Source organism: Maniola jurtina, chromosome 27, assembly GCF_905333055.1.
Source record: "Maniola jurtina chromosome 27, ilManJurt1.1, whole genome shotgun sequence".
Lineage (NCBI taxonomy): Eukaryota > Metazoa > Arthropoda > Insecta > Lepidoptera > Nymphalidae > Maniola > Maniola jurtina.
The window spans coordinates 1,236,319-1,261,447 of record NC_060055.1 but is presented as its reverse complement, the minus strand read 5'-3'; the positions used below and the strand labels follow the sequence as shown (position 1 = coordinate 1,261,447).

Genomic DNA, 25,129 nt, shown 5'->3' with positions numbered 1-25,129 from the left:
GATACACAAATATATACATCCTTTAAATTAAGTAATATCTCTCATGCTGTAACTTTAATTAATGAAGACTTGGAAAGTATTGCAGACTGGTCGGATTCAAACCAGCTCGTTCTAAACTGTAGTAAGACGAAATACATGTTTCTCGGAACTCGTCAGAGTATAGCAAAAATTCCTCTCAATGCTCCTCCAGTGTGCGTCAGAGGTGAAGTGCTGGAACGGACCACAGAAGCTAGAAATCTGGGAGTTCTGACTGACAGCGAACTTCGTTTTGAGAACCACATACTTCAAGTAGCCCGAACCTGTTTCTATAAACTTAAAATTCTTTACCGCGTACGTAAGTTTCTTACCACTGACACTCGCCTCAAGGTTTGCGAAGCATTAATTCTCTCCAGATTGAACTACGCCGACGCCCTGTATGGTCCCATGTTGTTAAGTCGCACTCAACGGCTTATTCAGCGAATTCAAAACGCCTGTATACGATTCTGCTATAATGTTCCTCCAAGATCGCACATCTCGCCCTACATCAATAAAGGAAACCTGCTCAATATGAAAACCAGAAGGGAGTTGCACTTGGCCTCGTTACTGTTTGGGGTGATACAGTCTCAAAAGCCTTACTACCTCTTTAATAAGATCGAATGGGCCAAAAAGACCAACACTCGCTCCAACAGAGTCTGGACTCTTAAAACTCCTCATCACGTAACCGCAGCATTTCGTGGCAGCTTTAAATATGCCGCTACGAAATGCTGGAACAACTTGCCTCCTCCCCTGCGCGATATAAGCAAATCAAAAACATGGTTCAAATCAAATTTAAGAATTTTGTTATTGCGTCAGCAAAAGGGTGAGGAAGGCGCGTAGTTCAGGTCCTCCCACATCTTTATTCTACTTTATTTTATTATATAAATTATATACATATAATATATACATATAATATATACTTTATACCTACTTTATCATTAAATTATTGTACTAACCCTATATCTACTAACCACATTATTTATTTTGTATTGTATTTGTATTTTGTATATTGCATCCTATAGTTACCGTCCGAAACTTCTGGCTTCACGGAAGACCAGCGCTGTGCCTGCGTTCCCGACACAGGCGCAGCAAATGCTGAGTGGAGTCCATTTTGGCACCACACACCTCGCGTCCCATTTTATATTTTATTTATTTTAAGTTATATTTTTGTTGGTACCAAATAAACAGTTTTTCTTTCTTTCTTTCTTTCAATTCGTAAGCTAATACGACAACGTAGGCTTATGGCATTTTCAATTGCGACAATGGCAGTATTATCCTCACAGGTTTATATAAAAATCTTTACTTGAAAGGGTCCAGTTTAAGAAATTAGCTCTAGTATCGACTAATTTGTGAGTAACTCACGTCAAACTCATTATTTTGACTAATTTCTTAAACTGAACACTTTCAAGTAAAGATTTTTATATAAACCTGTGAGAATGATACTGCCATTGGCGCAATTAAAATGCCATAAGCCTACGTTGTCGTATTAGATTACAAATCGCGAATAACCAAATTAAATTTGAATTTCGCGGGCAGACCCGTCGCATCCACCTAAGGAATAAAGCAAATAAAGCAATGGTGCCAACATGAGAGGGACAAGTTATAGTGAACGCGGGTTGCGAGGGTGACATTAGACGTCAAAATGAAGAAATTGAACGTCACTGTCATTCTATCGTAACCCGCCCCATCTCAGTTAAGCGTTACACATATAATAGTCTATCTAAGTTTAGTTTTTCGAACGAAAGGAATTTTAATCAAATATCTCTTTAAAATGTTCCGTTTGTTCACCCTAAAACACCCACCCTAGGGTGTAAACTCGGAATTCGTATATTACTTTTAGTCCGGGGCGGATAGATACACACGTCTCCGAGAATACACCCACAGCCCACACCCTAGGATGTTTTAGGGTGTTTAAAACGGAATAAACCTTCAAAATTTTAGATCTGTCTAGATAGATATCTTAGATCCTGCATGACAAGCGGTTGAAATTACGGTGAAAAGAAAAATGAGTTTGCACAAGTTACAAATTGTTGACTGTCAGGGCAAAAATTATTTAACCCTAATCAATAATCATGGAGTAGGCATAGATACTGACTTGTGCACCCACTTTGCTGTTTTATGTTTATTGATGTTCAAAGTTAAACTATAACATGTCATGCAACTGGACCTTATAAGACTTAATTTTTTTTTTTTTTGTTTTTCAAAAACTAGGTGGATTACGTAGGTATGGCAATAATTAAGTATTGTACAGTATTTATTGTAAAGTTTTGCAAAATTCCTTCCGTCTGAAAATAAATTAAAACTTTATGCAACCTTCTGATATGAAATTTGCGAGATCCTTATTTTTAAGTTCTTGAAATACAAGCTTTTTCCCCGCGACTTCGCCCACATTGGCTATCTTTTGCACATCTTATTCTATACATTCTATACTTGATCAAATCAGAAATGAAGAAGTTCCGTAGAAGAACCGGAGTAACCGACATAGCTTAACGGTTTGAGAAATTGAAGTTTTTTTTAAATTTATAGGCTACGGCTGCAATAAAAAAAAAAAGAATACCCGGCTGAGTTTGTTGCGGGCTCTTCTCAGACTTGGGCGCGTTTGGAACCCTCGTAGCTTTAGTTTTAAGTAACGTAATTAATTATCACCACTATATCGTACAAGTTTAACAATTGTACCTACTTTGAATAAATGATTTTGACTTTGAATCAGACCTGCCAGCAAGTGATGATGCAGCCTAAGATGGAGCGCGCTTGCCTAGAAGATTGCCTATTAAAAGTGGAGAAGAAAACTGATGCCGGAAGTGGCAATGGGCGGGGCACATATTTCTAAGAACCGACAAACGTTGAGGTCCCAAAGTGCTAGAATGGCGACCTCCCACATGATAATTAGCAGACCCCTTATAGGTGTACAGACGAAGTCAAACGAGTGTATAGGAGCCGCTGGATGTCGGCGGCGCAAGACAGTGGGGTGTGGAAGTCCCTACCTATGTCCAGCTGGGGACGTCTATCGGTTGGTGATAATGATGATGATGATGATTAGTCTTACTGTATACTGGAGATATATAGGCTACTTTGATAGTTCTTATAAGTATGTGATTTTGTAAAGAAGTGATGATAAAAAAAAACACCCGGCCGAGTTTGCTGTGGGCTCTTCTCAGACTTGGGCGCGTTTGGAACCCTCGTAGCTTTAGTTTTAAGTTACTTAATTAATTATCAACACTATATCGTACACATTTAGCAATTCCGACCATCACAAGTACAATTGTACCTAGTTACTTTGATTTTGACTTTGACTTTGAATAACCTAAACCCACACGAACGAAGTCGCGACCAAAAGCTAGTCTATAATTAGTTATGAATTAAAATCTTACACTGTGAAGAAGCCCTTAGACGGAAATGTAATAACTCTATAATATTTTTTAGTCTATGAATGTATGAAACAAGGTGGCATAGAGTTTTCTTAATTTACATTTTTTTAATCTTAAAGTTATAAAAAAAATAGGCGGTTATAAAAGTAACATCAAAATAACGTTGTACAATAAAATTTATCTGTATGGTTAGTATGAGATTTTAAATCTAACCAACGCGGCAACGTTGATACAATTCGAATGGCAAAGCAAAGTAAAATGGACCAAAAACTCCTTGATTTAAAGTCGGGAATTCGGTAACACCGATTTTAATTACACAAGGTTTTCGCTTTTTTTTTAAAGAATATTAGTCATGCTAACTATGACTAATACTCCCCTTTCCCCTCCAATTAAGCGTGAAGCTTGTGTCAGGAGTGGGTACGACAATAGTGCAACGGGTGGGGTTTAAACCACTGACCTTTCGGAATTCAGTCCGCTTCTCAACCGTTAAGCTATCGAGGCTTTAATATATGGACGAATTTGAGCTTTAAAACAAGTACTTTAAGGTCCATTTGTTTTCAGATTCTATCGACATAGGTGAGATGTGAAATCAACTTACTCCATTTATCCACCCTAAAAGAGCCACCCTAGGGATTACCATACGTTTCCGAGTATACACCCTAGGATGGGTGTTTTAGGGTGCATAAACGGAATAACCCCCAAATTCTTATACTAACCATACTGAACTTAGGAATTTGGCAAATTACACTTATTTCAATTTTCAATGTAGGCAAAGGGTTGAAACAAAAAAAATGTAACTAATTCAGTTCCACACTACCAAATCTCTAAACTAAAATGACCGGTCTAAATGTATTGCCATCCCTTTCATAAGGCTCTCTACGGAAAAGGATAGTAATAGATTTAGAGATATCAATTTCGTTTAATTTAGAGATTGTGATTAGCCACAATGTTATTGATTTTGATGGCAAATTATTTTTAGAGCATTTGCATCTCTTTCTTACCAATGTGATAAGAAAAGGACAGACAAACTTATTTTGATTTAGAACTGTCGAACCTTGGACTTTATATGCCAATCTTGAGAACTGTGTTTAAAATTCATTTTCCGTCCTTTTTTAGCAATATTAAAAAGAAAAAGATGCAGATACTTTAAATTTAGTTTAGAGAAAGACATCCGAATCAACGCCATTGTTTCATATTTTTAAGTACAATACATATATTTTGCTGCCCTCAAGTAAAGCTAAATCAAACGTTGGGAAAAAATTTCGTAAAATATTTTGGATCATAATTGTAGAGATCGACCGAACGTAACACAAACAAAATACCTCCAAAAACAAAATAGATTAAAAAACAAATGCTTGATTCATTGAAAATAATCGAGAATAAACCTAATAATATAAAAGTCATTATACTTATACGTAATTACAAAAAAAATATTGAGAAATGAATAGCAAAGTTACAAAAAGAATCATAATCTCAACCCATCACCGGCTCACTACAGAGTACGGATCTCCTCTCAGAATGAGAAGGGATTTGGCCATAGTCTACCACGCTGGCCAAGTTCGGATTGGCAGACTTCACACACCTTTGAGAGCATTATGGAGAACTCTCAGACATGCAGGTTTCCTCACGATGTTTTCCTTCACCGTTGAAGCAAGTGCTTTTTGGACTTGCGTTTACACAAGTTCAAAAAATCTTTTAAAACTACGCTCCTGAGAAAACCATATTATACAATCGAAGATTATGTAAATGATAAAAGAGCGTGGATTTGACCTGCAGCTCGCTCCAGCAATGCGTGGGACTTCAATTGCTTTTGTACATGGCATAATATTGTATATCAAATCTTTGAAAAGAGCAACCGCCGAGTTTCTTGCTGGTTCTTCTCGGTAGGAAAGGCATTCCGAACCAGTGGCAGATGCTTTCAATTGATGAGATGCTTTCAAATGCGATTCAAAAGAACTTGTAAAAGTCTAATTGAATAAAAATATTTTGAATTTGAATTATGTATATTTAATTGCTTAAAACGCATGTAACTCCGGAAAGTTAGAGGTGCGTGCCCGGGATCGAACCCCCATAGCATGCTAGTTAGCCCTTGTCTGCAATCTCACCTGGTGGTAAGTGATGATGCAGTCTAAGATGGAAGCTAACTATTTTATAGTTAACTGAACTATTAAGTAACTTTTCCGAGTTATGTGCGTTTTTCGTAATTAAATATCACTTGCTTTAACGGTGAAGGAAAACATCGTGAGGAAACCTGCATGCCTGAGGGTGAGATCTATAGAGCGCGCTCTGCCTTTGCTTAGACTTAAGACAGAGTTAAAACGAGACAGAGCTATATCTCTCACATAAATCTGTCTCGTTTTAACTCAATCTTAAGTCAGAGCAAAGTCAAAGTGCGCTTTATAGATTTCAGCCTGAGAGTTCTCCATAATGTTCTCAAAGGTGTGTGAAGTCTGCCAATCCGCACTTGACCAGCGTGGTACACTATGTCCAAACCCCTTCTCACTCTGAGAGGAGACCCGTGCTCCGTAGTGAGCCGGCGATGAGTTGATCATGATGATTAATATTATGATATTCATTTCATATTGTAACATAGACGGACATACAAAAAAAACTTATAATTAAATAGCACCCGCTACTTATATAGACGTACGTAAGGTATAGTACCTGTCGCGACAGGTCGAGATGGCAATCGGGGTATGAGGCGGGGGGACGCCCCGCACGTCACCCGCGCTATCCCGCAGCGGGTTAGCGCGGGGGTGTCCCCACCTGGATCGCGTACTATACGCGCAAAACAAGTAATCCATTCTGAACACGAGGCATGAGCGCATTGTACAAAAACAGGCCAAGTGCGAGTCGGATACACACATGAAAGGTTCCGTATCATTAAACAAGATACGAGTAATATTAATTATACTATTTACATATATGGCGGCCATTTTTAAATTCGCCATCTTTGTTTTGTTATTGGGTACATATTTGTTGTTATAGCGGCAATAAAAATTTCAACTCTACTTATTAGGTTTCATGACGAGTGGCGTGCAAATCATAGAGGCATTAAAGCACTGCTTACCCTGATTAAAATAGCTCAACGCTCTTTTTCATTATAACCTGCCAGTATTTAGATCCTAGTAGTAGTCCTGGTAGTAGTATTTAGGACTTGACTTTGAATCCTGTGCACGCCACTGTTCATGAGATACAGCCCGTTGACAGACGGACGGACAGCGGAGGCTTAGTAATAGGACCCCGTTGGCACCTTTCGGCAGTTTTCATTAAACCTTTGGTTTTTACACGGCATTGTACCGGAACGCTAAATCGCTTGGCGGCACGGCTTTGCCGGTAGGGTGGTAACTAGCCACGGCCGAAGCCTCCTACCAGGCAAACTCGCTGGACTACTTGTTTTACGCTATAAAATATAATTATTTTCATGCAAATAAATCATTCTATACTCTAATAAACAGGACATTTAAGGTATTTAAACTTATTTGAATATCATTTAACGGACATGCTTGCATAAATAATAAAATTATGATGAATTTCTTTGATGATATTATTTTGATTGTTTACTTACAAAACATGCAAATAAAAAATATTAATGTTTTAATGAGTATTCCGTAATTTGTCCGTAGGTATATAGTGACCCGCAAACGTTGGAAAAATGCACAGTAGTCAATTTTTAGAGATCCGTAGCAAAACAAGGAACCGCTATAATCTCATCCAGTCTGTCTGTCTGTGTTTCTATTTTAATTGGGATGGTGACTGTGTCAAAAATAAATTATTTCTTAGGGACTATTAAATAGAGTCTTCTGAAATTCGTAAAATCCAAGTCTGCTATTAGTTTTAAGTTTGCTAACTATTTCAAATTATCGATTTAACTAAAAAAGTGCTCAAATTACGACAAACATTTATGACGTCACATCTGTGTATTTCATACAAGCTCCCTTGTTACGTTTGATAAAAAGTCGCTGATTTGACTAGTAGTCATCATCCCTATTGGTTGATCAGTCGGCCCTTGCTTTCCTCTTGGTGTCAACTTTCCCCTACTACGCCGCTTGTTGTGCAATATGTTCGCCAGTCACGGTAATAATATAACATAATAACCTTAAAGGCTTGGGCATATACAAAGCGCGGCGGACGAAAGAGGTCTTTACGTGCTCTCCAAGGGGCACTTAAAGACCTCTTTATGTGCCCCTAAAGACCTTTAACTGACTAACTATTAACCGTATTAACAAAATCTAGAACATACAATCATCAACATGAACATATATCATACATTGCGCTTGTGTAATTACATGATCGATCAACCCATTTCCGCCCCACTACTGAGTACGGGTCTCCTCTCAGAATGAGAAGGGTTAGGCCATAGTCTGCCACGCTGGCCCAATGCGGATTGGCAGACTTCACACACCTTTGAGAACATGAAGAACTCTCAGGCATGCAGGTTTCCTCACGATGTTTTCCTTCACCGTTAAAGCAAATAAATATTTAATTGCCTAAAACGCACATAACTGAAAAGTTAGTGGTGCGACCTCCGATTAGGAGGCGGACATTCTAACCACTAGGCTATCACAGCTTGTGTAATTGCCTATGAATAAATAAATATTCTTTTATTTAGGCCATAACGCAAAAAAAAACATATAAAAATAAAGATCACAAATACTTAATTTTAAAATACCGCTTTCCATGCATTTCATAGCTCTAATAGATAGACCAACGAAGCAGTGCTTATACAACGCTTTCTAGAAATTGCGTTGGTAGTTTTCGCCACGCGTTATATTTGCCCGAGCCCTTAATTTAAATCAAAATTAAAATATATTCGTAAAAAGCTACACACATAAAATCATTACGAACACAATTATATTATTATAAAAAACCATCACAGAATATAATAAAAATATTAATGTCAGTAGGAAATAATAAAATTTGAAATTCACTTAAACATTATCAATGTATTGTATTATAGTTATATCTAAGTCATTTTTTGTATATAATTTTATTAACAGGGCTCTTTCCGTCACTCGCTTCATAAAATCGTAGTTCCAATTTCATTTGAATATTAAGCAACCAAAGTCCATGAAATTTTGCAGACATATTCTAGAAACTTCATGGGCTTCGGTTGCTTAATATTCAAATGAAATTGGAACTACAATTGTATGAAGCAAGTGACGGAGAGAGCCCTGTTAAGGTATACGCTCACTGAATAGGACCCTGTCAAAAATGCTCAGCCTGTCATATAATGTTTGTTATTATATTAAACTAGCTAATATCTGGCTGCGTTGCAGTATCAACTCGCGTACATTGATGGGCACTACGTCGAAAATAAATCTTCAAGTGCCAACAACAACCGCACAAACTTTCAACTCAATCGGATAGGCGATGCGCGAAAACATACTGTAAAGGAACAAACTGACAAACATTTATTTTGTATATTCAATGAATATTTCAAAATATTAACCACAAAAGATTACAATTAAGGGTGTTCCATGTCTCAAAAAAATTCTTCATGCTTAAATAATAAATAAAATAGTAGGTATTACTAAAAAAAGCAAAAATTTCATTTCAAAATGCAATGTTTTTTTAAAATTCAAAATCAATACAAATGATTTTCGATTACTTTTGTTGTTTGTGAATTAAAAAAAAAACTACAATTCACTTTATAAGAAAACTCATTTTACTAACTAACTCAAAATACACTGCTTATATCACACTTTATTTGATATAATTTGACAGATCATTTGACATAAACACGATCTTATGCAGTGGGCGACAACCTTTTAACTGTCAATTTTCAATAAATTAATCTGTAATATTATAATAATAATAATTCTAAAACTAACTTTTATCCTAAACAATAATAATAACCATAATTATTCTCATTTTCAAAAATTAATACCGATTCGTAATTTATTCTTATATCATATTTTATGATTAATAATAATATAATAATGTATACTAATTAAACAACAAAAAATAATTGAAACTACCCACATGTTTTCAAAAGTTAAAAAAAAACGTGTTGTTTTTAATTAGTCTAATTAATAAAATAATCAAATCAATCTTTTAATAATTAAAAGTTTATATTTATTTTTATTTCTATGAATAAAATTTTTTAATGAAACAAAAAAATGTAATAAAATATTTTAGCATTTAAATTGTCAGGAGTGAATAAAATATTATTTATTTCATTTAATGGGGATGCGAGCTAGAATAGTGTGTTAAGGGGCAAGCGACGGGTCTGCCCTCGAAATTCGAATTTTATTTGGTTTTTCGCAATTTGTAAACTAATACGACAACGTAGGCTTATGACATTCTATTTGCGACAATGGCAGTATCATCCCCACCTATTTATATAAAAATATTTACTTGAAAGGGTCCAGTTTAAGAAATTAGCTCTAGTATCGACTGTAACTCACAAATTAGTCGATACTAGAGCTAATTTCTTAAACTGGACCTTATCAAGTAATGATTTTTATGTAAACACGTGGAAATGATACTGCCATTGTCGCAACTAGAATGCCATAAGCCTACTTTGTCGTATTAGTTTACAAATTGCGAAAAACCAAATAAAATTTGAATTTCGCGGGCAGACCCGTTTCATGCACCTTAAACAGACTCTGAATGGACAGTGTATGGTGAAACTTTTGAAAACACATAGGCAGGACACCTAGTACGGTCCGAATGGTCATGATGGTGAGTTAAGCTCGCTTAGTCGGGCGGAAGGTAGCTGAACAGTTTGTATTTGTCCCTGATGTACGGCCGGACGTCGTCTTTCTGCAAAAGATAATGATAAACTTATTAATTAACTAGCTGATACCCGCGGCTTCGTTCGCGTGGATATAGGTTTTTTAAAATTCCCGTGAGAACTCTTTGATTTTCCGGAATAAAAAACCGGCCTATGTGCTATACCAGGGTATAATCTATCTCCATTCTAAATTTCAGCCCAATCCGTCCAGTAGTTTTTGCGTGAAGGAGTAACAAACATACACACACACATACAAACTTTCTCCTTTATAATATTAGTGTGATACAAACCGGTCAAGTGCGAGTCGGCCCTCGCTCTTTTAGGGTGCCTTTCCACCAGAGATGTGTTATGCAGCTATGCTATGAAGATGTGAAATCTACGCTACGAAAATATGTGACCGTTTCCACCAATACTAAGCTATGTGGCTGTGCGAGGAGGATGCGCTATGAAGATGCGCCGCCGCAAAGTAGCTGCGCGAGAAACATGCGCAGCTCGAGCTATGCGATGTATCGATAGTAGGGAAGCGGTGAGAGCGACGCGGTGAGGAGAGACGCCTGCCGTGCCTGCACATAGCTACACCACTCGCGACGGCCCATAGCACGCATCCATAGCACGCATCCTTCCATATAAAAAAATTGGTTGTCTGTAAAGTCGGTTTACTGACGATAGTTGAACATGACAACAAAGGCCGATTGTGATTCTTTGTCGCTCGTTCCGCGCTCTCGCTTGCACTTCAAGCCTTACATGGAACGCCTCAGAGCGAGGTAACGCCGCATGAGTCATGTTTTTTCGTGCGTGCAGCCGGCTCTATCGAATTATAAGACGTTGTCACGTCAAAAACATATCTTAGTTGAATCCGTTTCCACCAGTGCTAAGCTATGTGCGCCAATGAATATGATTGGTGGACATCAAACGCATCCATAGCAACGTAGCATAGCACATCTCTGGTGGAAAAGCAGCCTTAGGGTTCTGTACATAATAATTATGAACATCGTATATTGGGTGTATGAAATACTTGTTTCTTTTCAGAGCTAGAACATCGCAATAAACCTCGATAGCTCAACGGTTGAGGAGCGGACTGAATTCCGAAAGGTCGCCGGTTCAAACCCCACCCGTTGCACTATTGTCGTACCCACTCCTGGCACAAGCTATACGCTTAATTGGAGGGGAACGGGGATAAAATTCTTATCACACTAATATTATAAAGGCGAAAGTTTGTATGTGTGTGTGTATGTTTGGTACTCCTTCACGCAAAAACCACTGAACAGATTTGGCTGAAATTCAGAATGGAGATAGATAATATCCTGGATTAGCAAATAGGCTACTTTTTATCCCGGAAAATCAAAGAGTTCCCACGGGATTTCGAAAAACCTAAATCCACGCGGACGAAGTCGCGGGCGTCAGCTAGTTTAAAATAAAATAAAAACCGCGAAAGAAAAACCTAAAAGATGTTCGTTTGTTTTGGTCACAGTTCACAAACTATTTTATAAATCTTTGTTTTCAGTATTTATTGTTGAAATTGTACATAATATACCGTTTCATATTCCTAACTAGTTTAGTTTCTGAGATAGTCCCCATCTCGCGCCCGATAACACGTTGTTTTGTGATTGGTTGGTGGCTCAAAATGGTTGGCCACCGCCCAAAATGGCAAAATAACGCCCACTGAGATTTTCGTCCCTGTCATTTGTATTGGATTACGTGACAGAGAGAGCGCTATACTAACTTCTTTCCGTGGATAGTTATAGTACGAAGTGTAATAATACTTACAGTGGCCAAGTGTTCGAGGAAAGGCAGTAGTTTCAGTAGTTCATTGTCGCTGCGGTCCACGAACCAACTGTCTATGGGGATACCGTTCTCCAGTTGATACCCAAAGGCCTGGGGACAACAATGTATATATCGTTTGGGGACAACAATGTATAGACTGTTACACAAGTGTAAATTAAAAATTTATAACACCCCCGACAAGTCAAGGTTACAGTAACTAGTCCAAAGTATCTGAGTTTTCCAAACCATCATTTTCAAATAAATAATCATGTATCTAGGCAACGTCCATCTTGACAGCTTGACATTTGTCAATTGACATAATATTATGAACCTAACGGTTATCTGACCTTTTCTACAAGAAAACTAGAAAAAAGCTGATAACTTTTAAACGGCTGAACCAATTTTTTTGGATTTTAGCTAAGAACAATCTCGATTAAGCCACCTTTCAAACAAAAAAAAGTAAATTAAAATCGGTTCATTCGTTTAGGCGCTACGATGCCACAGACAGATACACAGATACACACGTCAAACTTATAACACCCCTCTTTTTGGGTCGGGGGTTAAAAATAAGAAACAAAAATAGACTATTTACAGAATTTGGAACATAAAGGTCCAGGCTGTTTACAAAATTAGGGACGACAATATACAGACAGTACAAAATTGGCGACATGTGAAAGGTAGTCGTTTCAGTAATTCATTGTCGCTGTAGTCCATTGGGATTGTCTATTGGGATACCAAAGTTGATATCCTAAGGCTTGTAGACAAAAATGTATTGGCTGTTAACTGTTGGCTGTTTACAGAATTGGGGACAACAATGTATAATACTGTTTGCCGAATTAAGGACAAACAGCCGGTTTACAGAACTGGGGACGGCAATGTGTAGAATGTAGATTATTTCCAGAATTTGGGACAACAATATTTACAAAATGTTACAAAATGTAGAATTTACACAATTGGGGACAACAATGTATTTAAGTGTTTACAAAATTGGGGTTAAAAATGTACTGTTTACGAAATTGACAGACCTACATGTTTTAACATTGGTTCAAGAGATACGTGGGAACATACCTGCGGACTGTTATCGACGATGACAGTTTTGCGTAGATCTCTCCCTAGGATCGATAGATCTTTGACATAGTTGCCGTTCACCAACAAACAGTGTTCACGAAATAATCTGAAACAATGTTGTAATTTTAACTAAGGCGTCGCTTTGCGTAGGCAATTCGAAGCGAACACGATATATGTCACGTGTCACGTTCATGTCTTATGTCACAATGAGTCCATCCATGACACGATGTGTCATATTCATGTCACAACATGATATATCCATGTCACAATGTGTCATTCATATCACAACATGTCCCATTCATGTCAAACGTGTCATATTCATATCAAAAGGTGTCATACTGATGTGACGTGTCATATTCATGTCACAACATGTTATATTCATGTCGCAACATGTCATATTGTGTGATATTAAGATAAGATAAGATAAGATAATTTATTTGCGAGAAAGTTGGTACAATAAGATGGAAATTTATGATTAGAGTCCTTAACTTTCTACTAAATTATTAGTGTGCAAATATTTAAGATAACAAAATTAATTTAAATTAATGTCAAACAGAATCAAGAGTCAAGTGCATTATTTCAAATTTCATTAATTATATATATAGTCAAGTGCATTATTCATGTAACGGTATTCATGTAACGGTCTATCATATTCATGTCATAATGTGTCATATTCAAGTCATATCCCCGTACCTATATTTAATCCACCGTCGTGCAGGATCCAGAAGGTTCAGAAGTCGATCTGCATACACCCGCTTGCTCGCCGTGAAAAGAATCACTTCGTAGAGCCGCGAAACCCGCGAAAGAAACTCATTTTCATGCCAAAGTGTCAAATTCATGTCATAATGTGTCATAATATGTCATATTTATGCCATAATGTGTCATATTCGCGTCATAATGTGTCATACTCATGTCATAATGTGTCATATTCATGCCGTGTGTCATATTCATGTCATAATGTGTCATATTAATGTCATGATATGTCATATTTATGCCATAATGTGATATCTCCTTACCTATATTTAATCCACCGTCGTGCAGGATCCAGAAGGTTCAGAAGTCGATCTGCATACACCCGCTTGCTCGCCGTGAAAAGAATCACTTCGTAGAGCCGCGAAACCCGCGAAAGAAACTCATTTTCATGCCAAAGTGTCAAATTCATGTCATAATGTGTCATAATATGTCATATTTATGCCATAATGTGTCATATTCGCGTCATAATGTGTCATACTCATGTCATAATGTGTCATATTCATGCCGTGTGTCATATTCATGTCATAATGTGTCATATTAATGTCATGATATGTCATATTTATGCCATAATGTGATATCTCCTTACCTATATTTAATCCACCGTCGTGCAGGATCCAGAAGGTTCAGAAGTCGATCTGCATACACCCGCTTGCTCGCCGTGAAAAGAATCACTTCGTAGAGCCGCGAAACCCGCGAAAGAAACTCATTTTCATGCCAAAGTGTCAAATTCATGTCATAATGTGTCATAATATGTCATATTTATGCCATAATGTGTCATATTCGCGTCATAATGTGTCATACTCATGTTATAATGTGTCATATTCATGCCGTGTGTCATATTCATGTCATAATGTGTCATATTAATGTCATGATATGTCATATTTATGCCATAATGTGATATCTCCTTACCTATATTTAATCCACCGTCGTGCAGGATCCAGAAGGTTTAGGAGTCGATCTGCATACACACGCTTGCTCGCCGTGAAAAGAATCACTTCGTAGAGCCGCGAAACCCGCGAAAGGAACTCGGCGAAATGCGGCCGCGTTCGTACGAAGACCTGCGAAAAATTACTCTTACTATTTACTACTATCAAACTAATATTATAAAGGCGAATGTTTGTATGTGTGTGTGTGTGTGTGTGTATGTTTGTTACTCCTTCACGCAAAAACAACTGGGCGGATTTGGCTGAAATTTGGAATGGAGATAGATAATATCCTGGATTAGCACATAGGCCACTTTTTATCCTGGAAAATCCGAGAGTTCCTACGGGATTTCGAAAAACCTAAATCCAAGCGGGCGAAGTCGCGGGCATCGGCTAGTTACTACTAAACTATTTACTACTAGATGATGTCCGCAACTTCGTCCGAGTGGATTTAGGTTTTTTTAAAAAAATCCGGGATAAAATTTGCCTATGTCAGTTTCCCGGGATGCAAGCTACCCCTGTACCGAATTTCATCGAAATCAGTTAAACTCTTAAGCCGTGAAAAGCTAGCAGACAGACGGACAAACGTTCGCACACATTTATAATATTGGTATGGATTAATTAATTTTTAATTCAGGTTGGTTACCCAGGGTGCCTCCCGTAGACCCCGGGAAGGTACCACAGGTATATTTTTACCCGTAGTCCTCTGGAAAAACAATGCAGTTGAAAAAAAAGGCTAACTTTGCACCCATCCATTGTTGCTTACTACTGCCAGGTGTAACCTGGTAAACCGGGTAAACCTGGCTTCATTGCTGACTGTACCTAAGTCATAGTCATAGTCATAGTCAATGGCATTATGTATTTAAAAATCCTTACCGTATACCGGCAGTCCTGGAAGAGAACTGGGAAGTGGAAGCTCGCGTCGGGAAGCTCTTGCAAGGAACAGTGCACCAGCGTCTCGTCCAGATCCAACACCTGTGAATAAACAGTTCTCTCTGAAATGAAGAGATCCCTACGACTACGACTATTGTCGTACCTACTCCTAGCACAAGCCTGACGCTTAGTTGGAGAGGAAAATTAGTCATTTAACATGGCTAATATTCTTTATTAAAAAAAGAAAAAAAAAAAAATTGGTTGTCTGTAAAGTCGGTTTACTGACGATAGTTGAACGTGACAACAAAGGCCGATTGTGCTTCTTTGTCGCTCGTTCCGCGCTCTCGCTTGCACTTCAAGCCTTACATGGAACGCCTCAGAGCGAGGTAACGCCGCATGAGCGCCACCTCGCCAACAAACTGGCACACCAGTTTGGCGAGCTATAATATTATAGATTCTTGTTAAATTTTTTTGATTAACTAGATTAAAAAAAAAAAAATGAGTCATGTTTTTTCGTGCGTGCAGCCGGCTCTATCGAATTATAAGACATTGTCACGTCAAAAAAAAGTACCTACCACTTTTATAAGTTAGGTTGATACACCTGCACAGAAATCGAATTTTGCCAATGCGGTGGTCTGTGATGTAGTGAACTCACCAGACTGAAGTCGGGGCTGGTCCTAGTCTTGAGCGGTAGCGCGGGGTATCGAGCCCGCAGCGCGCCCGTTGCTACCGTCTCCAGTGGGGGTAGCTGTGAAATAAGAGGATTGTGAAAATTGTTTACAAAAATATAATGTAACTAAATTAAAACTCCAATGTGACAACCCTACAAAGAGCTGATTGCGGAAAAGAACTCGTAAACAAGTGTAAATTAAAAATTTATAACGACGGACGAACACAAAAGTCGCACCATAGGGTTCTTTTTTTACCGATTTGGCGCAAAAAAATATGAATGTTTTATTTTCTTTTGCAGTAGTTGCGTGATTTTATTTAATAACAAGTGTAAATTAAAAATTTATAACACCCCCGACAAGTAAAGGTTACAGTAACTAGAAAAGAGCTGATATCTTTCAAACGGCTGAACCGATTTTCTTGGATTATAGCTAAGAACACTCTCGATCAAGCCACCTTTCAAACAAAAAAAAAACTAAATTAAAATCGGTTCATTAGTTTAGGAGCTACGATGCCACAGACAGATACACAGATACACACGTCAAACTTATAACACCCCTCTTTTCGGGTCGGAGGTTAAAAACTTCGACCACTCAAAGACCCGCGAAATGAAGTTAGTATAGCGCTCTCTCTGTTTTTGTATGGGATTAGATAGAGAGAGCGAGATTCATTTTGTGGATATAATATAGCATACCTGTTTGATGAACAAATATGGATCAAACGCATCCGCCCAGGACGATATCTGTTCACAATCCGACCGGACGCTGCACGATGATATGACTGCAGCCGCTTCCTCCTGCAAACAATAGTCAAAGTCCAAATCAAAGTCCACTATCTTTCTTAGTGAAATCAAGAGCTCTGGACAGTATAAATAAATTGGTCAAGTGTGAATCAGACTTGCACACAAAAGGTTCCATACTATGTTTTTAAATTTTCATGGTGGCCCATTTTAATTTTCGGCTTCCTCCTGCAAACAATAGTCAAAGTCCAAATCAAAGTCCAATATCTTTCTTAGTGAAATCAAGAGCTCTGGACAATATAAATAAATCGGTCAAGTGTGAATCAGACTCGCACACAAAAGGTTCCATACTATGTTTTTAAATTTTCATGTTGGCCCATTTTAATTTTCGGCTTCCTCCTGCAAACAAAAGTCAAAGTCTAAATCAAAGTCCAATATCTTTCTTAGTGAAATCAAGAGCTCTGGACAATATAAATAAATCGGTCAAGTGTGAATCAGACTCGCACACAAAGGGTTCCATACTATGTTTTTAAATTTTCATGGTGGCCTTTTTTAATTTTTATCATTTGTTGCTGTAGCGGCAATTAAAAAACACTCATTATTATTATATTTTATTTTATGGCGCGGAGCTGCACCGGGTGGGCGCGATTTACTTCGCCAATATTAGAGCCTCAATAGCTCAACCGGTAAAGGAGTGGACTGAAAACCGAAAGGTCGACGGTTCAAACCCCGCCCGTTGCACTATTGTCGTACCTACTCCTAGCACAAGCCTGACGCTTAGTTGGAGAGGAAAGGGGAATATTAGTCATTCAACATGGCTAATATTCTTTTTTTAAAAAAAAAAAAAAAATTATCGTGTGGGATTGAAGAAACGAGAACGGTTGGTGATAGCTGAGAATTTTGAGCAGCTTTTAAATTTGGGTAATTTTATAAGTGGCAGGTTTTTTCAGAATATGTTAATTTATAGGGTTAGTTTCTAGCCTGTAATAACACAAGTTTAGCTTCAAAAATTGTATTGAAATCCTACCTCTATGTCAGGTGTTGGTTCATCGTGACAATTTAGAGAGTTCTCGTCCACCACGACGTCGGATGCACTCTGAAAAAAGTAAACTTATGTATACCATTTCTTATCACCATCTGGAAAAGTTGCTACTTTGAACTACTTTTATTCAAAGCAGACATCCTAGTATTGAAGCAAGTCTGGCTGTGGGAAAGAGATAACAAGTAACAATATCTCACACTATCCTGGACGCGTGGGAGGGAGCTTCTAAACTTTCAATAGCTCACACTCAGCTGTCTTGCTCCAGCATTCAAATAAATGTAGCTGTGAGAGGGAGACAGCAAGTAACTCAGCAACCTTGGAAGTGGCTGTTCTGCTCTAGCATATGGGCAAGTCTAGTTGTAGAAGAGAGATAGCATCACTCACCCATCCAGCAGCTTCCGCAGCCAGGCTTTGACTGATCTCTGCAAGGAAACCAGAACTAGGGCTCCGAGCAGAGAGAGCTTCTAAACTTTCAATAGCTCACACTCAGCTGTCTTGCTCCAGCATTCAAATAAATGTAGCTGTGAGAGGGAGACAGCAAGTAACTCAGCAACCCTGGAAGTGGCTGTTCTGCTCTAGCATATGGGCAAGTCTAGTTGTAGAAGAGAGATAGGTCACTCACCCATCCAGCAGCTTCCGCAGCCAGGCTTTGGCTGATCTCTGCAAGGAAACCAGAACTAGGGCTCCGAGCAGAGAGAGCTTCTAAACTTTCAATAGCTCACACTCAGCTGTCTTGCTCCAGCATTCAAATAAATGTAGCTGTGAGAGGGAGACAGCAAGTAACTCAGCAACCTTGGAAGTGGCTGTTCTGCTCTAGCATATGGGCAAGTCTAGTTGTAGAAGAGAGATAGCATCACTCACCCATCCAGCAGCTTCCGCAGCCAGGCTTTGGCTGATCTCTGCAAGGAAACCAGAACTAGGGCTCCGAGCAGAGAGAGCTTCTAAACTTTCAATAGCTCACACTCAGCTGTCTTGCTCCAGCATTCAAATAAATGTAGCTGTGAGAGGGAGACAGCAAGTAACTCAGCAACCTTGGAAGTGGCTGTTCTGCTCTAGCATATGGGCAAGACTAGTTGTAGAAGAGAGATAGCATCACTCACCCATCCAGCAGCTTCCGCAGCCAGGCTTTGGCTGATCTCTGCAAGGAAACCAGAACTAGGGCTCCGAGCAGAGAGAGCTTCTAAACTTTCTATAGCTGTGCCCTGTGCATCACCACAGGTAGATGAGATTTCACACTCTGGATCCCGGACGTAGCTGTCCTGCTCTAACATTGAGACGAAATCCGGCTGTGGGAGAGAGATAGCTTGATATTGTAGAATTCTTTTTAAGTTAACTTTAAGATAAATATGAATAAAATTGAAGAATATCTTTGATTAATACTAATATAATAAATGCAAGTGTGTCTGTCTGTTTAGCCAATTTTGATGAAACTTGTTCCAGAGATAGGTTGCAGACAGATGACAGACAGACACTTTCGCATTTATAATATTAGTATGGATGAAATAAAGTTCACACAAAAAATATTATTTCAGGTAGGTACCCATAACTCTTACAACTAAATGATGCCCGCGACTTCATCCGCGTGGATTTAGGTTATAAAAATCCCGTAGGAACTCATTCATTTTCCAGGATAAAAGTTGTATGTCAGTCCAGGATGCAACCTACCTCTGTACCAAATTTCATCAAAATCGGTTAAACTGTTAGGCACTGACAAGCTAGCAGACAAACAGACAGACACACTTTCGCATCACACTTCACATCACATCACACTATCACACTAATCACACTATCACATCACATCACACTAATATTATAAAGCCGAAAGTTTGTATGTATGTATGTGTGGGTGTGTGTGTGTATGTGTTTGTTACTCCTTCACGCTAAAACTACTGGACGGATTTGGCTGAAATTTGGAATGGAGATAGATAATATCCTGGATTAGCACATAGGCTACTTTTTATCCCGAAAATCAAAGAGATCCCACGGGATTTCGAAAAACCTAAATCCACGCGGGCGAAGTCGCGGGCATCGGCTAGTTTATAATATTAGCATGGATGGATTATTTCATACCTGTACATATTTCTCCGCGGAATTCAAAAAGTCGCCACACGAATCCAAGTCATCAGTCGTAGAAGTTGGCTGATACATCTCCAGATCATTGCTAGACTTTCTTCTCTTCTGCAATTTCTTATCACACTTCTTCTTCTTCTCTTCTCTATCTCTATCTGTTGTCATGACTTTAGCTGCTCTGTCTGCTAGGAAATTGATATCGTCGTCGTCACTGGCCAAACCATTGGTCAAATCGTTGGTCAATAGCCTTGCTGGTAAATCATTGGCTAATAATCTATTTGGCAAATCGTTGGTGATTAGCCTTGCACATTCAGCAATAGCCATTAAATCGTTGAGACAGTCATTGGGAAGACACAGTTCTGATGACTCAACTTCGGAATCGGATTCCGTTTTTGGTATCGGAAAGTCTACAAAGGTTGTTGTGTGTGGTTCGTACATTGTAATGTCGTTGTCATCCGTGAAGCCGTTGGTTTGTTCTGGCACGACTGGAGCTTTAAAATAACGATAAAAATCAGTTAAATTCAAGTCTGACTCACACAAAAGGATTCCAAAGAATCATACAAGAATTTTTTTGACATGACAACGTCTTATAATTCGATAGAGCCGGCTGCACGCACGAAAAAACACTCATGCGGCGTTACCTCGCTCTGAGGTAACGCCGCATGAGTCGTTCCATGTAAGGCTTGAAGTGCAAGCGAGAGCGTGGAACGAGCGACAAAGAAGCACAATCGGCCTTTGTTGTCACGTTCAACTATCGTCAGTAAACCGACTTTACAGACAACCAATTTTTTTTTTTTTTTAATTCTCATGGTGACCATTTTGGAATTTTTATTATTTGTTGTTATAGCACTTAGCAGTTCTTAGTAATAGAAATACACATTCTGTTAAAAGTTGAACTCTATAATCTATACCCAATCTGTTCATAGTCCAAGGATTGATCACACATGGAAGAGATATGAAGAGAAAAAAGTTGGTTGTCTGTAAAGTCGGTTTACTGACGATAGTTGAACGTGACAACAAAGGCTGATTGTGCTTCTTTGTCGCTAGTTCCGCGCTCTCGCTTGCACTTCAAGCCTTACATGGAACGCCTCAGAGCGAGGTAACGCCGCATGAGTCATGTTTTTTCGTGCGTGCAGCCGGCTCTATCGAATTATAAGACGTTGTCACGTCAAAAAAAATCTATACCTATTACAGTTAATGAGATACAGCTCGCTGACAGATGGATGGACAGACAGATGACCAAGGCTTAGTAATAGGGTCTCATTGGCACTCTTCAAATATGGAAGCCCTTAAAATTAGTAAACCTAGTTTTAAGAGCACATATCAATTGATTGAAATATATGCCAGAAATAAAATACCTCTGGTTATCTATACTAATATTATAAAGAGGAAACCTTTGTATTTTTGTATGTTTGTATTGAATAGGCTCAAAAACTACTGGACCGATTTCAAAATTTCTTTTACCATTACTTAGAGGGATTCTTCCGAATCCGTATAGGCTATATTTTATCCCGGAAAATAGATAGGATTTTTCGTGGTAGTGTCCACCCGTGCGAAGTCGAGTCGGGTCGCTAGTATGTCTATAACATGCCAGAAATACTTTACCTTTGGCTTTCAACTTCTTCTTCGGGCTCTCATTCGTTGAACTAACGGCAATCTTGCCCAATTTTAACGAAGGCACACCCATCTGCCTTATTTTACGTATCGGTGAACTGTTTAACGAAGCTGACTTATCTGGCTTATCCATCCTCCTAGTTTTACGAGGAGAGCTCAATGCTGAGGATACGGACTCGGTCTTTCTCAACTCCCTATTTAACGAGCTCTGCCTTAACTGAACACTTTTAGTTGTCCGTACATCTTTAAGTTTGCTCTTAGACGTCGTTGAAACCTTATCGTTTTGAGTCTTCGGTTTTATAGACATTATATCTTTATTAGAACTTCTCACAACCGTTTGGAATATGGGTTTTTTCGGTTCCTCTTTCGGTTTGGCCCGGGTCTTATTTTCCACTGGTTTCTCCATGCTTTTAGCGGTTTTAGTTCTTACCGGCCTGGTTTTTAAGTCCAAATTCTTTTGAGATCTAGTGATGCAATGCAGGTGAGGTCCGGAAACCAGACCATTGTCCGCTTTTAAGATCTTTTTCCAAGTTGACTTGGTTTTAAGGATGGTTTTTAACTGCTTCTGTTTGGATTTTGTTACCCGCTGTTTGTTTCTCGTTGAGAGCGGTCGCTCCCTCTTTCTACTTCTTAACCGCATCGCAAGTTTAAGAAGATGCTTAATCTGTAGAAGATTTGATATTTTTTATCAGTAATAATAATGTATTAATGAACTTCTATAAATTATACATAAGTACATTTAGGCATATCTTTACAGCTTCTTTTGACTTTGCTCAAACTTAAACCATTTTTTTTAATTTATATATCTTTTTCACCTATTTCGTTCTACTGATCTCTAAGATTCTTGTCTCATAATATAAGTCTTTACCATTTTATAAACATTAAATTATTAACTATCAGTTAAGTATATATTATAACTATAAGCGTTATACTTACTTGAACTCTATAGCATTAGAAAGTTAAGTCTTACTCCACATATTTAAATGATGTAACAGTTTATATTTGTACATTGCGATTAGTGTTTTCCAAACGTAGGTAAGTTACGCTTTGAAAGCGTACAAAATATTTCGCACTTGATCACGAAAATTTTGTTCACCAAAAAAAAATCGGCGCGGCAGCCTTCGCGCCTTTTTATCGGGACAAATATAAACACTTTTACGAACTATTTCTCACCGAAATTTAGTTTAAACACGCCGAAAACCATAAAACATGCATTCATAATCAATATAATCGCTGTAATACTAAAATAATCACAGAATAACTATCCCGAAAAATAAAAAAAGCGGCGGTGCTGAATTATTGATTTGTGCGCCGCTTATCATTTAACCCTCTCACTCATGCGTACAGTTTTATTTATTTGACACATCGCTGAAAATATTTTGTAACAGAAAAGTGGATGCGCTTCTCGATAATCACGTAATTTAAGCAATATTTTGTGCATTGAAAAACACAAAGCCAAACAAATGTCAAAATGGCGGCGATTCTTTATCTTTCGTAATGAAGAATTTTTTCTTCAGATGGCGCTGCGGAACTGCGCATGCGTTTTATTTTTGCTCTAAAAACGTCGATACTCGATAGTGTAGCCACTAACTTCAGCACTGCAGATCTTGCACTTTGCAGTCTAGACTCTTTTTAATTCTCAAAACCTTTGATAGAAGGAGAATCAATGTCGAAACTTGGGCTGCACGTGCAAGCAAAACTAAAAAGCAACAAATTTTACTTTTCTAATAAAAATATCGCGAGGGCGATAAATATTACGGTTAAAAATTTATATTGCTACCTAAATCCAAATTATGGAAGGAACCATAGAGTAGGATTATATAAGGAACTAACTTTACTTTTTGAAACCCAGTGAAAAGAACTCGGAATCCCTAGTCCACAGCTAGAAAGATAAAAACATATTTTCAAAATGGTCATAATTTGTGTGTGTTAATGCTAATCTCAAGGCTAGAACCTAGAGCCGTAAAGCCTGTTAAAAAAAACTAATGTCATTGTCAATGTCAATGACAGCCTATGGACTTCGTCTGCGATGGCGTTTGCTGGCGCGCGTGCTGTGCTTGTTTGGAGTGTTTTTTTTGTTAAGAGTGGCTGGTTTTTGTGTTAGTTGCTGTTTTTTGGTTGTGGAACTGACTGGGAAGCGCTCTAAAGGGGCGCCGCGCGTATGTCGGCGGGCACCGGCGCAGACGGAGTCCATACTTGTATAAATTCAATAACTTGAAAATATCACAAACTTGACATTGGCTAATCAGAGTAAAGCCAGATTTAAAGAAAAAAAAAAAAAAAAATGACAGCCTATGGCCGTTCGCCGTTTGACAAGAAAATACCGCCGAAAATCGAAATTGCGAAATCTTTAATCTATGCAATATCTATGCGTTTAAAAATTGATTTCAACGGCAAGATATTTAGATAATTCAGTTTATTACAAAAATTACAATTACAACGTGTGTATTTGAGTCGCTAAAATGTCCAGTGCATCTGTGACGTCGTCTAAACGAGAGGTAAAAGTTTGTGGTCTTAAAAGTTCGACTTCTTACTTAATGTTTTCGTCTCAGCTTAGCAATGCGGAGTTTTCCGAAATTCATCCAAATTCCAACGTTTCCCTATTGTCCACTAGGATACATATCGCCCGCGTGAAATGGGTTTTTTAAATCGGCGAGAACTTTCCGGGATAAAAATTAGGTACCTACCTATGAAGTATAGGTTACTAGCTGATGTTTGAAGTCAAGTTTTTTTTTTTTTTTAATTTTTAATTTTTAATGGAGACACACAGTATTAAAACTAAACAATAGGTAACTCAAACATAAAGCATATACACCACAACTGTCTCCAACGAAAAGTTCACACACATTAAACACACCAAATAGCCAGGTACAAAAAGGTAAGTACAGAAATGAACAGAAAATAGGTAAGTTACATAAAATTAATAATTAGTATGAGTTAACTCGATTGAATTTTAGCCAAATCGGATCATGAAGGGAAGGAGTAACTAACATCCAAACTTTCACATTATATTATTATTATTAGGAATTAGGGATTAATATTTATATTATAAGTTAGTATCTAAATAGATTATAGCAAATTAAGCTTTTGGTTACTTGTATAGTTTGGTTTGGTTACTTGTATGTAAGTTAGTATCTAAATAGATTATAGCAAATTAAGCTTTTGGTTACTTGTATATCATGGACTTCTGCAAAGTAACACCTGGTTCTATACAACTTTTTTTTCCTCTACATATCTCTTCCATCTGCTATCAGTCCTTGGCTAACAGATTTGAGGACTGTAAATATTTTAACAGACGAGGCTTTGCACATCCAGACATGTGACATCCCTTCAAGATGAAGTTTTACTATAAGCTGGCCAATCTAGTGCTCTTAAGGCGGAACATGCTGTAACTGGCATCCAGAAGCTGGACTGCTAGGCTGTTTTTATGACTCTCATGTCTCTGTTTTTAGTAGACTTGCAACGAATAGTATATTGGGCAGTATACCGAAT

General features: G+C 38.1%; 1 protein-coding gene across 1 annotated transcript; it reads right to left on the bottom strand.

Annotated features, from left to right (window-relative positions):
* Positions 1 to 10,044: 10,044 nt before the first annotated feature.
* LOC123879240 lies at positions 10,045 to 23,120 on the bottom strand. Its single transcript, XM_045926868.1, has 12 exons — positions 22,574 to 23,120; positions 21,629 to 22,301; positions 20,024 to 20,514; positions 19,054 to 19,239; positions 17,939 to 18,007; positions 16,867 to 16,968; positions 16,159 to 16,251; positions 15,507 to 15,605; positions 14,617 to 14,765; positions 12,955 to 13,060; positions 11,890 to 11,997; positions 10,045 to 10,151 (listed from the first exon to the last, which is right to left on the bottom strand). Exons 2-12 carry the CDS (start codon positions 22,275 to 22,277, stop codon positions 10,086 to 10,088), a joined length of 2,118 nt encoding a protein of 705 aa, XP_045782824.1. The 5' UTR covers positions 22,278 to 22,301; positions 22,574 to 23,120; the 3' UTR covers positions 10,045 to 10,085.
* Positions 23,121 to 25,129: the final 2,009 nt, after the last annotated feature.

Coding starts and splice junctions, on each gene's coding strand:
- LOC123879240 (XM_045926868.1), bottom strand. CDS start 22,277: ATGCGGTTAAGAAGTAGAAAGAGGGAGCGACCGCTCTCAACGAGAAAC. Junction 19,240..20,023: donor CCGCGGAGAAATATGTACAG/GTATGAAATAAT, acceptor TCTCTCCCACAG/CCGGATTTCGTCTCAATGTT. Junction 18,008..19,053: donor CTGCGGAAGCTGCTGGATGG/GTGAGTGATGCT, acceptor TACTTTTTTCAG/AGTGCATCCGACGTCGTGGT.